The 15,455-nt window shown below is 40.2% G+C and overlaps 1 protein-coding gene across 2 annotated transcripts in view; it reads left to right on the top strand.

The window, feature by feature from the left end:
• Nucleotides 1–15,455, top strand: part of dmd (dystrophin) — a 413,300-nt gene that overhangs the window by 301,162 nt on the left and 96,683 nt on the right. For both annotated transcript variants that reach the window (XM_085802729.1, XM_085802740.1), the window contains 6 exons: nt 1,083–1,252; nt 2,665–2,782; nt 4,898–5,109; nt 5,924–6,078; nt 7,441–7,630; nt 15,047–15,219. In XM_085802729.1, the coding sequence (XP_085658855.1) occupies nt 1,083–1,252; nt 2,665–2,782; nt 4,898–5,109; nt 5,924–6,078; nt 7,441–7,630; nt 15,047–15,219 (1,018 nt within the window). The remainder of the gene's footprint in view (nt 1–1,082; nt 1,253–2,664; nt 2,783–4,897; nt 5,110–5,923; nt 6,079–7,440; nt 7,631–15,046; nt 15,220–15,455) is intronic.

The following is a 15,455-nucleotide window of genomic DNA, read 5'->3' on the forward strand; positions in this document are numbered from 1 at the left end:
AACTGATTTTGTACTAAAAGAATCTCATAATTACCTTCTGTTTAAATTCCCTCCACACATTGAGTTATTTTACCAACTGTGCTTCAGGACACACGTCTTCTCACCTTGAACATCTAAAGTGCTCAGATTAGAACTGGGATCAGCTCTTTGTTTCTCAAACTTTCTCCAGACAAAGAATCTTTTAGGCGCTCAGATAGAAACCTGTGGAATCAAACCTGGGACCGTCCGATCCATAAAGGCCTAATAATCCAAAAACCGACATATTACATATACAGTGGGGCAAAAAAGTATTTAGTCAACCACCAATTGTGCAAGTTCTCCCACTTAAAAAGATGAGAGAGGCCTGTAATTTTCATCATAGGTATACCTCAGCTATGAGAGACAAAATGAAAAAAAAAAATCCAGAAAATCACATGTCTGGGCAATATTTCAACAACATTGACTTGGCTGATCTGGGCAATATTGGAGTGGTTTTAGGGGTTATTGATGATGCTGAATCCGACAATCTGACATTTTCAAAATTCAAAATGGCTGTCTAAACCGGAAGTGACCAAAATCGGCCCACTGGCGGTTAAAATCTGGTCACTTCCGGTTTAGACAGCCATTTTGAATTTTGAAAATGTCAGAAATGGATTCAGCATCATCAATAACCCCTAAAACCACTCCAATATTGCCCAGATCAGCCAAGTCAATTTTGTTGAAATATTGCCCATATAGGCAATTATGCTAATTTATGCTAATTATGTCTGTTATGCTAATTGCCCAATATATATAAGTTAGCATCCAGCAGTTTCTGAATACTGGGGACCCATACTATCTATTTCTAACATAAAACTTTGGGGTACTCAACACTACTCATTGTTGGCAAGTAGACTAATACAGTAGCTATACCTCGACTTTGTAGTCACTATATCGTCAAATGTATTGTGTGTGTGTGTGTGTGTGTGTGTGTGTGTGTGTGTGTGTGTGTGTGTGTGTGTGTGTGTGTGTGTGTGTGTGTGTGTGTGTGTGTGTGTGTGTGTGTGTGTGTGTGTGTGTGTGTGTGTGTGTGTGTGTGTGTGTGTGTGTGTGTGTGTGTGTAGCTGAGACCCTGTCCTCCAGCTCTCAGCCCGACGCTGCAGCTCTGAGCCAGTTCAACCGGTCCTGGGCCGAGCTCACTGATTGGCTGACGATGCTGGACAACATGGTGCAGAACAAGAAGGTGGTGGTGGCCGACCTGGACGACATCGAGGACAACGTCAACCAGCTCAAGGTCAGTAGAGTAGAGTAGAGTAGAGTAGAGTAGAGTAGAATATAACATCAACCAGCTCAAGGTCAGTAGAGTAGAGTAGAGTAGAGTAGAGTAGAGTAGAATATAACATCAACCAGCTCAAGGTCTGACACTCAGCAGGATAGAGTAGAGTAGAGTAGAGTAGAGTAGAGTAGAGCAGGATAGAATAGAGCAGAATAGAATAAAATAGAATAGAATACAGAAGGATAGAATAGAATAGAATACAGAAGGATAGAATAGAATAAAATAGAATAGAATACAGCAGGATAGAATAGAATAAAATAGAATAGAATACAGCAGGATAGAATAGAATAAAATAGAATAGAATACAGAAGGATAGAATAGAATAGAATAGAATACAGCAGGATTGAATAGAATGGAGCAGGATAGGATAGAATAGAATAGAATACAGCAGAATAGAATAGAGCAGAATACAACAGGATAGAATAGAATAAAATAGAATAGAATAGAATAGAATAGAATACAGCAGGATATAAAAGAATAGAGCAGGATAGAATAAAGTAGAATAGAATAGAGCAGGATAGAATAGAATACAGCAGAATAGAATAGAATAGAATACAACAGGATAGAATAGAATAAAATAGAATAGAATACAGCAGAATAGAATAGAGCAGGATTGAATTGCATAGAATAGAATAGAATAAAATAGAATAGAATACAGCAGAATAAAATAGAGCAGGATAGAATAAAATAGAATAGAATACAACAGGATAGAATAGAATAAAAGAGAATAGAATAAAGCAGGATAGAATAGAATCCAATAGAATAGAATAGAATAGAATAGGAAATAGCATTTGCGAATGCTTTTACACAGGACACAATAGAAGCTACATTTAGATAGCAAGAAACTACAATTAAAAAAAAGAAATGAATCCACATACATCCTCATAATCAGACTCAGAGATTTGTCAGAAGAGTGTAACTTATTATTTTACACTGTGGGCTGGAAACATTCCTTCCTTCATCTTCATGGGCAGAAAGCAGTGAACAATACTGACATTTTTAGAAATTGTGAGATTGATAAAAGTTTCATACCTGGAATTTACTCGTCAAGCTGTATTGATGTTTGAATGGGATTCATAAGACTAAGCAGAGAGAAAATAATACATAGAAAGAAAGAAAGAAAGAAAGAAAAAAGAACTTTAAAAAAAAATCTATTTTATTTGTGATGAAATGTAATTTCTAGAAAACAGAATTGGAATCCAGTGCTTCCAATTCCAGTGAGTTACATTCCAGTTTTAAGTGAACACAGAATTACAAGGTCCAATTTACAGCCTGAGAAGAATGAATGAATGAATGAATGAATGAATGAATGAATGAATGAATGAATGAATGAATGAATGAATGAATGAATATTGGTTGTGTGTTTTCAGGTTTCCCTGCAGGAGCTGGAGCAGCGGCGCCCCCTCCTGGAGAGACAGGTCACTGCAGCCCAGAACCTGAAGAACAAGAGCAGCAACCAGGACACCCGCAACGCCATCACTGAACGCAGTACGTCTCACAGTCAAATACAGACATTTAAAGCACTTAAAGACCAATGAAATGTGTTTATCTGCATCATATTTATTCATAATGATCTGCTTAATTATATATTATATCAGGGGTGCAAACTTGTCACCTTTCGGCGAAATTCGCCGTTTTGGATCCCAAATTGGTCATTTGTGTGATTCGTGTAAATCCGCAATAAAAAAAAAATTGAGAGGGGGGGGGGTCCGGCGAGGCGAAGCAATGCACCTGTCTCTTTAAGGGCGCATGCAACTTATCTGGATGACAACGAGTGGTGGCAGCGCTGCTCTTCTGTCCAGCTATACACACCTGCTTCACATCACTTTTAATACAGACTAACTAACGCGACTTTGTGAGCATGGCGAGTGAAAGAGTCAGAGCAAGAAGACGCGCCAGCAGCGTTGTGTAGGTGCTGTATGGAACCGCGTGTGTGTGATGATCGCGATCGCGGCCAATTAGCGATTAGCGCGTTTAGCATTTATTAACTCCAGTGTCTCCTCCTCTGGAGGAGGGTCTGGCGAGCGAGACTAGCTCCAGTGCGACCTGTTCAGCAGCAGCAGGAGGAGGAGGAGGTTGACTGACTGTGGCAGGAAAACCTCTGCCTCTGTTTCACTTTATGTTGCTGGTAAATAATGTGGCTGTGAAAGTAGTAGGCTAAAGTTAAATTATTTAGTATGCACTAATTAAAGGGGCAGAGCTTTAAGAGACATTTAGCTTTTATATTTTATAAGATATATTTTTTGTAAGAACCACAATTAATAAATATAGGTTATATATTTCAGTGAATATCTAATTGTTCTTAGCATTTGTTAGATAAGTTTCTTTGCCCAATAAATTAAAACATGTTGGAACATCAATGTCTCCTCTCTCGCAGCCAGAATCTCACTACTTTTAACCTCAGACTGTCACAATGATCAGATGTCAGACTGCCTCATTCTTTCAGTTTTAACCTGAATATACAAGACATGATTGATTTTCCCAACGATCAAAGTATACGAAACCGAACCGAAAACCATGACCACAAAACCGTGAACCGAACCGTTTGCTTGAACATCTTTTAAATACATATTGCCGCTTAATATGTTTTATGTAGCCTATGGCATTTTTAAGCTTCATGTGTGTTATTGGACAGAAAGAGCAGCGCTGCCTCGGAGCATAGCCCACGTACAGAAAACAGATTTACATCAATAAATGTTTCACAATGAACCAATCAGTCTGTATTAAATTTTATTTAGTTTGAAGGCAAGGTTTGCAAGGTTCATCTGATGGACATCAAGGGACAGATTCTCTAAGTTTTGCACAGCTTTTGCTCATGCTAAACCTGCATAGGCTGAAGACCCCCTTCACATGTGTCAAAACCAAACACAGAGAGACAGATTGTGCAGGTTTAACAGGAGCAAAAGCTGTGCAAACCTGAGTAAATCTGGACCCTAGTCTCATGCTAAAATTGACTGTAAATTCACCTTTAAAGTTGGTTTTTAAAAAAAATTCCCCGGGGGAGCATGCCCCCGGACCCCCCTAGGGGGGCGGTATCTTGTCACCTTTTTTACCCCTGATGAGTTTGCACCCCTGTATATAATAATACTGCTTAATTATACACATTACTCTGGATATTAAAGTTTTTAACCTATAATCATATTTTTATTTGGTTTTAGTAATTATTATTTAATGTTTTTATATATAGGCTATTCTTTTAATTTAACTTTAAGTAACAACCCACCAAAGGAATGATCAATAAGAAGAAATGTTTGTGCTTTTAAGAACCAAAGGTAGAACAACCGGTTAGTGAGCCTTTGTTGTGACATCACAAAGTTACAGAAGTCCCGACAGCTCATTTTCAGGCTCAGTTTATGAGCTGTTTGTGGAATAAATGTGATTTAATTCAATTCAGTTAAGTTCAATTCAATTTATATGACTTGATTTAACTTGATTAGTGGGGAATAACAATCTGCACTGGAAACAAAGACACTCTGTCCAGATCCCATAATAATTATAATCCATGTGTTTGTTCCTGAAACAACAACAAGTATCAGACACACACAGACATAAACACACATTATGATTCTAAATGTGAAGAATTTTCCATCTGTGTGGTTGCAGTCGACAGGCTTCAGACTCACTGGGAGGACTCTCAGACCAAACTGTCGGACCGGACGAAGCAGCTTCACAACATGCTGCAGGACTCCACCGATTGGCTGGACGCAAGGAAAGTGACAGATCACCACATCCAGCTGGCCAATGAGAGGATCGAGTCCTGGGACGAGATCACGTACACGGTGGAGGAGCTGAAGAAACTAAACGCTGAAATGAAGGTGGGACTTTACCTTTACCTTCACTACTACACACTAAAAACAGTTGGGTTAAAAAATAACCCAATTTTAACCCAACTGCTGGTTCAAATAAAGACGAACCCCTTTTTGGGTTATTTTAACCCAACAGGTTGGGTTATTCATTTTTGACCCAACTGGGTTATGCTAACTACAACGATGGGTTATTTTTAACCCAACTATTGGGTCGTGTATAAAGCGCTTGTTCGACCCAATATATTCACAGGTAGCTGTGGTGGCGGTTGGAGACACACAGAATTGCCCAACCCTTAACCCAACAAATGGGTTACTCACTGAAAAATAACCCAATTACTTGAACAATATATTGAATATTCAACCCAAGAGTTGGGTTATGCTAACTATAACGTTGGGTTATTTTTAAACCAACTATTGGGTCGTGTATAAAGCACTTGCTCGACCCAATAGTTGGGTTAAAAATCACCCAATGTTGTAGTGCGTGGACAGCTTTTTTCAAATGAACCGGCCGGTTAAGTCACAGAATTACCCAACCCTTAACCCAACAAATGGGTTACTCACTGAAAAACAACCCAATTACTTGCACAACCCAGGAATTGGGTTAAATTCATAGCCCTATAACCCTGAAAATGGGTTACACTCTGGAAAAACAACCCAAAAATTTAACTCAACACCAATAACTCAGAAATTGGGTTACAGAGATAACCCAACATTTTTTAGTGTGTAGAGACGACTCAACTCTTATTTTGAAGGTCACTGTGAACTTGGGGTCAGTTAGTTGTTGTGTCGTTCTGACCGTTAACGTGTTTCCTCGTCCCTGCAGCTGTTTGCTAAGGAGCTGCAGACGTGGCAGGGCCAGGTGGATAAAACCAACGCACACGCCGACAAACTGCTGACGCTGTACGCCCGCGACGACACGCACAAGGTCTCACACGTCAACAACGACATGACGGCCACCTGGACGCACATCAGCAAACGGTAACGACACACACACGTAGTAAATATGAATTCAACAGCTGCTGATCCATTAAAAAATTAGGTAACTATTTATAATAAAAATTGCTTAAAATAAAAATTTTAAGCAATTTTAAACCATCAAATTTGAATTTGGATATACTTGAATCATTTTTGGTAATACTTTATAATAAGTACACACTATTAAGCATTAGTTAATTATTATTAAATACTGAATTATTTCATTTATAAAGCATGAATACTCATTAGTATGTAGTTTATAAATACAGTTAGTGCTTAACCCTATGAATAAAACATTTTAACTGTGTTTATAAACTACATACTAATGAGTATTCATGTGTTATAAATGATGAATTCAGTATTTAATGCTTAATAATGTGTACTTATTATAAAATATTACCAAAAATGATTCAAGTATATCCAAATTCAAATTTTATGGTTTAATATTGCTTACATTTTTTTAAACTTTTCTCTTTTAAACAAGTGATTTCCACTTTCAGTTAAGTAATAATAAAAGAATCCAAGAATCAATGTTCAAATTTGAATTTCAAAATCATCAGGGCCTTTGAAATGATTCTTTTAAATGGCAATCATCTATTATATACGACGGAGTATTAGGGCCACATTGACAAATAAAAAAATCACAAACTTCGAGAATTAAGTTGTAAATTTACGACTTTATTCTCGTAAATTTACAACTTTATTCTCGTAGGAAATTTATGACTTTATTCTCGAAGTCTGTGTTTGTTTGTTTTCTCAATGTGGCCCTAATACTCCGTCGTAATTATAAGCCCTAATATGAATGATACTGATAACAAAAAATGTGCTCCATGTTCAGTTAAAAAAAAAAGAATTTAAAAAAAGAGAGAAAGAAAGAGCAAGTTGATGACTTTTTGAATGAAAAGTAGCTTGCAAGTGCTAAAATGTCACAATTACATTCATGTGAGTAGATTTTACAATTTTTTTTATTTATAACATACCTCGCACAATGCATATTTCTTTACTTTGTTTAAATTATTTGTTAGGTCAAGGTGAGGTCATGCAATAAGCCTTTCGGGTTTCCGACCTCACCTGCACATTTATCGTATCGTATCTTCCTCCCTATTGAGAGAGATTAGTAAATGTATTTATTCTATTTCATATGTGCAAATAAAGTCTAAGTCTAAAGTCTTATTTGCTTTTTTAAAAAAAAACTTTTTGCCTTTGGTTTCTTCAAAGGTGAAGCAGGTCCTACAGAAATGATCAATGTAAATTTTCACTGGATGTATTGAAAATATTGGGAAGAGACTTTCAGAATAGCAGAAAAGAACATTGTGAATAAAGATGCTTGACCCAGCGTCTTGTCCCGTGTCTTTGTCTCCTCAGCATCTCAGACAGGGAGGCAGCTCTGGAAGCCGCTCTGAAGCTGCTGCAACATTTCTACCTCGACCTGGAGAAGTTCCTCAACTGGCTGACGGAGGCTGAGACCACCTGCACCGTGCTGATCGACGCCACCACCAAGGAGCGGCTGCAGGAGCAGCCTGATGCCGCCAGAAACCTGCTGGCACAGTGGACGGTACGGCAACACACCCAGGGCATAAACCGCTGGTATAAACCCTCTCTGTGGTTGTTCAGGGCCACAGCCGTTAGGTGGGGGGCCACATGATCAGAAAGGTACCGGGGTTCATCAAGTCATTTAAACATCCTGAGGTCTGCACGTGCAGCTATGAGCTTTATATGTAATGTGAAGTCAATATTCAGCTTCTTTTATCTCACATTTGAGACATTTGGTGAAAATAGAACGGCAGAATGACAACATTTGTGCTCAAAAAGCGATTTTACAAAATGTCATTTTAGACTTGTTTTCTACACGTATCTATTACTGTATTCATATCCTATTTCAAGCACCAAAACAGTTCATTCTCATGACTGAAGGAGTGTTTTCACAAGGGATTTGACATTTTTCAAAAAGCAGACCTCAAATTTCCAGCATTTGTCCTAAATTATTTCTTTCTACAGTGTTCTAGGACAAACTGGCCTCAGTGTGCTTACAGCGGAGGTTCTAATATTTAGACATAAAACACTTGAGTATTGTTACATCTGCAAGTATCTTAATAAGATACATTTAAGAAAATATGTAAAAGTGGAGAAAATGGCCTCAAACCTCAGAGGGATAAACACGTCTGTATTCAGTTTTAACCAGTGATTTGGTGTTTGAGCTTAGAGTGCAGGGCCACAAACAAAAACCTTGTTTAGGGGGCCACCAACATCCTAGGACCGGCCCTGAACACACCCACACACAGACGGATATCCAGAAGTATCTGAAAGGTCTGGTAATGTAGTGTATAATTACATCACTACATTACTGCCGAGTCCTTACATAGTCAACGCATCCTGAATATGATATAAATTCTAGTTGTATAGATGGATGGATATTCCTTTGCTGAGCTGTGGTTGTAAAAGGGCTATAGCGTATAACTCACCCTGAATGTTTTTACTCTTATTATAAAGTTAAACAGATTTTTTTAACTGAAGTGGCTTTAATTTTGGAAGATATTAACCTCATTTGTCAAACTTAGACCTCTAAAGACTTACTTTCATATTCAGACTCACTGTTGGATAAACTAGCAGGGGCATGTGAGTATTGTTTGGAAGACTTTTTGAAAATGTTTGAATCTGAAACTGAAAAGCTCCCAAGGAAGGAACATGGGGGTATTACAATCCCTTATTTATTGCATGTACTAAAGGTGAAGGTTGGTAGATCAAGAGTTTTGCTTCCTGGCCCAGCTACTTTGTCACCAAACGGTCCAGCACAATGTTTGTATCAAGAGGACACTGAGATGCAGCGAATCATCAGTCCCAACCCAGAGGGAGAAGCTCACAGTTTCCTGGCTAAGAACCAAGGACTGAGACTTGGAAGTACTTGGAATTGCCATCCTGGCAAGTTCACTCTTGAAAGCAAATACCCCGACTTATGCTAAAGGTCACAGTCTGATGAAGTGTACAAAACCACAGAGGAGAGATTTTTTTTTTAATCCAACACCAGTCCAAACAAAAACAATGTTGATTTTGTGTCAGGAATATATACACACCATCTTTGGTTATACAAGAACCAGAGGCCTCTTGATCCCGGGTCTCCTGCACCGCGGGCGACGATGTGAACCGTATCGCCAAGAGGCAAGGCAAGGCAATTTTATTTGTATAGCCCGTTTTTACAAACAGTTTGTCTCAAAGGGCTTTACATGGCATCATAACAAAATCCTCTGTCCTTAGACCCTCACATCCACTGAGGAAAAACTCCATGGAAAACCCTTTTAACAGGGAAAAATCGGAGAAACCTCAGGGTGAGCAACAGAGGAGGGATCCCTCACCCAGGACGGACAGACGGGACAGAGATGTTGTTACAGACAAGAAAACTGTTTACAGTTTGTCACAGAATGTGCGAAATATGGAAATGTGGAGGTCATTTCCATATGGTTCCATTGGTCACTTGCCAACTGCCTGGAACGCAGCATTAGCCAAAACGACCGGATCGCTTACTTCTGCTTTAACAAAACTTTGGTTTGAAAAATAGCCGTGTTGGTGTGGACAAGGCCTGAGACCTTCTTCTTGACTCTGCCTCGGCTGGTATGACTGGAATCTGGGTAGAGAAGAGACATTTCATTGGTCCACAGCTGTTCCATGGACAAAATGCAAAATCCCACCACTGCATTGTGGGTGTTGAAGGGAAGGCTCTGTTCTGAGAGAGAACATATTCTGACCCTCAGCCCACACACTCTTTCTGGTGCAGTGGCACACACACACACACATACGTTTTAGAAAGGAAAAAAAGCACAAATGGAGCATTTTGGAAAATTTCAAACGCACACTGTTGCGAATTCAGCCGCGGTTCTGCACACTTCCTTTCCACGCACACACACACACACAGCTCCGTCAGTACAACAGCAGCACTGTAGCTGCGCTAAGATAATCTGCTGTGTCCAGTTATAATGGCAGAGGGCAGCGCGGCAGCAGACACACACAGTCTCAGGCTACAGCGTCGCGCACTGATAACAGTTAATTGGAAAATGAGCACACTCATCATCTCATGCACCAAAGTCTCTCTACCTCTTTCCTCCCTCTCTTCCTCTACCTCCTTTTTCTTTCTTTCTTTTCTTTCTTCCTCACCCCCTATCTTTCAAACTAACTCCATCTCTTCCACTCTTCATCTCTAAATCTCTCTCTCTCTTTGCCGCGCGCACACAAACATGTAAAAGAGAGGGCGTTTTTATGAAGTTACACCGGGACGTAGGACTGGATGATGGTGATGATGCCTCTTCTTCGTCTTCTCACCGTCTAACTATTGGATAGCAGAGTAAAGTCCGGAAGATGCTACGCAGGAAGGTCTACCACGTCCAGGTTGGGAAAGAAAACCGAGCGATTTTCTCTTGTGTATATGTGACAATCAAATCTAAGTCAAACGATTATTAACATTTAAGAAAATAGTAGTTCAAATACAACTTACTGCTCTTGTTTCTTTTAATTTTTTTTTTTTTAATATTGAAATATTTAGCCGTTTTTTTTTTTAACTTGGCATGTCACTGTCTAGTATTTCCATATGACAGAATGTCTAAATCTGAGCTGATTCCACTCCTTAATCCTCAAAAAAGACATTTCTGCAAGTTCGTTTTTTTAAAGGGATACGCCAACATTTTTTTTTTTGTGTCTTGCCTCACTCCCGAGTCCATGACCAGCAGATAGACACCATCCTTTCCACTGTGTGTGCAGTAACAATGGAGATAGAGCCGTATCGCTGTAATTAGCTTAGCTCAAACACTGGAAGTGTATGGGTAGTGTTACGGGCGATACGGCTCTATCTCCCTTGTTACTGCACGCACAGTGGAAAGGATGGTGTCTATCTGCTGGTCATGGACTCGGGAGTGAGGCAAGACGCGAAAAAAAAATGTTGGCATATCCCTTTAAAAATGTGATAAAACCACCAACAAACAAGACATAAATTGACATTAAAGACGTCAAAGAAGCTCAAACTGCAGAGAACGTTAAGATTACAGTGCAAATAAGCTTGTAAAGCCACCTCCATCTGTACAATCCTTCACTCCACCTTCAGTATCTTCACTGTTTGCTATTTGTTCTATTCTTATCTCCGTCCTCTTCTTTGCTGCAGTGACCCAATTTTCCTCTCAGGTGTCATTAAAATTTCATGTCGTCTAATTTATCATGAAACTTCCAGCGGGTGGAACTTTCTGTAACTGTGGTTTCCACACTTTTCAAGGTTTTACTCCAAACGAACACATTAAGGGACGAATTAAACAGCACTGAAGATTGATTGGGTGTTTAGCGTTAATGTTAGTGCTACTTAAAGGACAAACTGAGAAGTTTGAAACTGGACAAGAATTGTTATTCACATAACTCATCCTATAAGCATTATTAAGAGCACATGGAAGACGTTGGATTCTCAATGTCTTAAAGTTTGATTAGAAATGTGATATATTATAGAACATACAGCATTGCTATTACAAATTGACAGATAGATCAGTTATAAAACACTGGGTTGCCAGGTTGGGGAAAATATTTCTGCAGTATCTTGGATTTCCTATGAAAAATGTCCTTAACATATTAAAGTTATACGCCAACATTTTTTTTTCGTGTCTTGCCTCACTCCTGAGTCCATGACCAGCAGATAGACACCATCCTTTCTACTGTGCGTGCAGTAACCATGGAGATAGAGCCGTATCACCTGTAATTAGCTTAGCTCAAACACTGGAAGTGTATGGGTAGTGTTAGCCTGCCTCCACCTAAAGTCGCTAATTAGCTTAGCTCAAACACTGGAAGTGTATGGGTAGTGTTAGCCTGCCTCCACCTAAAGTCGCTAATTAGCTTAGCTCAAACACTGGAAGTGTATGGGTAGTGTTAGCCTGCCTCCTACCTGAGCTGAAATCAGCAGTCAGAAGCTGATTTCATTTTAGCTCTAAACTCTGTAAATATATCACTTTATCAACATTTCAAACATGTTTAGGTGAGAAAGTAGCCGTTTAGATCAGCAGTGTGTCGTTCATTTGTCTAAATACCAGCTGTTTACTATTTTGTTCGGACGAATTTGGCGCTACTCAAGCTAGCCGTTGTGACCAACGCACTTCCGGTTACTTTCACAAAATAAAACACCCGTTGCCCTTTACATACAGAAAACCATGACGATAGAATTTGTGCTTTTACTTTGAAATAGGAAGCTAACCTACCCTCGATGTAGCTAGCTTGAACCAAAATAAAGCGTCTTTGCTTGAACCCTCCGTTTTGACCGATCTCGTCCCGTTAGCGGCATTTGACCGCTCAAGATGCCTTACCGGAGAGTTTTGTAGCTCTGAGACCAAGATCGGTCCGTTTAGAGTTGCTGAAGAGTTTCTCTGATGACTTTAGGTGGAGGCAGGCTAACACTACCCATACACTTCCAGTGTTTGAGCTAAGCTAATTAGTGACTTTAGGTGGAGGCAGGCTAACACTACCCATACACTTCCAGTGTTTGAGCTAAGCTAATTAGTGACTTTAGGTGGAGGCAGGCTAACACTACCCATACATTTCCAGTGTTTGAGCTAAGCTAATTAGCGACTTTAGGTGGAGGCAGGCTAACACTACCCATACACTTCCAGTGTTTGAGCTAAGCTAATTACGGGCGATACGGCTCTATCTCCCTTGTTACTGCACACACAGTTGAAAGGATGGTGTCTATCTGCTGGTCATGGACTCGGGAGTGAGGCAAGACACGGAAAAAAAAATGTTGGCGTATCCCTTTGAAGATTTTAACTTAAAGGCCTTCTATCAATTTCATTACTTGAGGTTAAATGTTAATAACACCCTTCAAAGTAAGTTTTTATATATTTGAATTATTCCATAAAACTGAGTTAGGTTAAATAAGACTTGTTATTTTACTGAAGGTTAGTAACTAGTGGAGAGCTATAGGCCCATCACATCACATCACATCACATCACATCACATCACATCACATCACATCACATCACATCACATCACATCATATATTGCTACTGCAGTTGTCATCTTCTATTGGTCTTCATCTTCGTCCTCTTATTGTTTTCTATCATCTTTTACTCCTCGGCTGATTTCTCCTACTTTCTTTATTTGTTTAGTTCCCCAATTTTTTTAAATCTCTCTGCATCGTTTTTTTTTTTTTCCTTTTATGACTTTCACTGTCATATATATCTTACAAATGTTTTATTTGTCCCTTATCTTATTCTGTCTCACGGTCTTATTCAGGTGCTCTTATCTGTTCTTACAGCCGTACTTTTCATGCCATCACTTGTTCCAACTCTTCTTTATCTCCTCTTATCTTGTATTTTATTGTTTTTATCTAGTTTAACTGCATCATATTCTGGTTCCTCCTGGCTTCTCATATTTCCTGTGTTGCTGGGGCTTTTTATAGTTTCTGGTTTGTTTTCTTTAGTTCCTATTTGTTCCTGCTTTTTGTTGAAGCACTTTGTTAACTCTTGTTTTTAAAGCTGCTAAATAAAGTTATGGAACTGTTTTGTTTTCCCACAATTCTTGATTGGGAAATGTTCAAGAACTTCACAAAGATAGTTTCTTCCCCTGTCAATCATCCTCCTGTGGGTGTTGAAGCCTGGTTAGCCTTAATTCTCAAAAGAAAACTGGCCTGGCCTGCTGCATCATTATTCTAATCATTGCTGGAGCAGAAACAGCTGGGATGTATTTATGACGACAGAGTCGAACGGAAAGCACATAGGATTTTGGCTGATCCCAGTCACCCCCTGGCCAATGAATTTCAAAAACTCCCCTCAGGAAGGCGCTATAGAGCTGCCAAAACAACGAAAAAGTCATTCATACAGAATGCAATTACAATATTAAATGTCATGAACACATTCCAGGACATTTTAGAGCCATGTACATCACCTTTTTACTCTTTTACTCTTTCTTTGTGTATTGAATGACATGTTATTTATTGTATGTGTGTTATTGTGTGATTTTATGTGGTTTTATGTGGTGAAGACAAATTTCCACTTTGTGGACAATAAAGTAAAGATTTAAAGATTTAATACAAGAACACTAGATAATAATAGTGATGATGACATGATGGTAAAATTAATTTTCTACTCAACCAACCATAATGACGTGGTGAAACTTGGATTAAATACCAATTCGAACCAGACGAGGCAGGCATGAGAACCGTGTAGAAGCCATCCTATATTATTACTGAACTAACGTTTACATTTTTATGTTATTAGGCAATCATGACCAAAATTAGATGTCTTTTATTTTTTTTTAAAGAAAGAAAAAGGAACCCCGTGGCCTTTAGCCCGTGGCCTTTAGCCCGTGGCCTTTAGCCCGTGGCTTGTGGCCCGTGGCCTTTAGCCCGTGGCCTTTAGCCTGTGGCCTTTAGCCCGTGGCCTGTGGCTTGTGGCCCGTGGCTTGTGGCCCGTGGCCTTTAGCCCGTGGCCTTTAGCCCGTGGCCCTTAGCCCGTGGCCTGTGGCTTGTGGCCCGTGGCCTTTAGCCCGTGGCCTTTAGCCCGTGGCCCTTAGCCCGTGGCCTGTGGCTTGTGGCCCGTGGCTTGTGGCCCGTGGCCTTTAGCCCGTGGCCTTTAGCCCGTGGCCTGTGGCTTGTGGCCCGTGGCCTTTAGCCCGTGGCCCGTGGCTTGTGGCCCGTGGCCTTTAGCCCGTGGCCTTTAGCCCGTGGCCTTTAGCCCGTGGCCCGTGGCTTGGACCCGTGGCCCTACCCGAGTCATTTGAATATCTAGTATTTTCAGCCCAAACTAGTGTGTGCGGTCCGGTTGGTCGACCCGGCCCGGACAATCTTTTACTTAGACTAAAGAACAACTGATTAGATTTTGGTGGCCAAAGGTCAAAGGTCATGTTGACCAGCGTTCATAAAGGTCAAAGGTCAAAGGTCATGTTGACCAGCGTTCATAAAGGTCAAAGGTCAAAGGTCATGTTGACCAGCGTTCATAAAGTGTGTATTATGTGTCACCAGGACCTCCAGGCAGAGATCGACAGCCACACTGAGCTGTACCACTCTCTGGATGAAAACGGCCGGAGGATCATCGGCTCCCTGGACGACTCGGAGGACGCGGCGCTGCTGCAGAAACGTCTGGACAACATGAGCCAGCGCTGGAACGAGCTGCGCAACAAGACGCTCAGCATGAGGTGAGGACGGGACCCTAACCAACCCTGCTGAGCAAAGACACAGGAAGAAAAATGTGACCTGATCCATCAGAATGAGTCACTGTGACCCACATCTCAAAGCTGAGATTTTGGTATCAATGGAAAGATTAGAAAATAATCTTTAAAATGATTCCCTAGTCAAAGTCATAGCTACATTTGATGGTTTTCGAGATGTGGCCATTTGAATTACGATCTTTCAACCCCCCCTGGGTTAGGGT

This window comes from Trachurus japonicus, chromosome 2, assembly GCF_045865225.1.
Source record: "Trachurus japonicus isolate A0001 chromosome 2, Traja_1.0".
NCBI classification, from domain to species: Eukaryota; Metazoa; Chordata; class Actinopteri; order Carangiformes; family Carangidae; genus Trachurus; species Trachurus japonicus.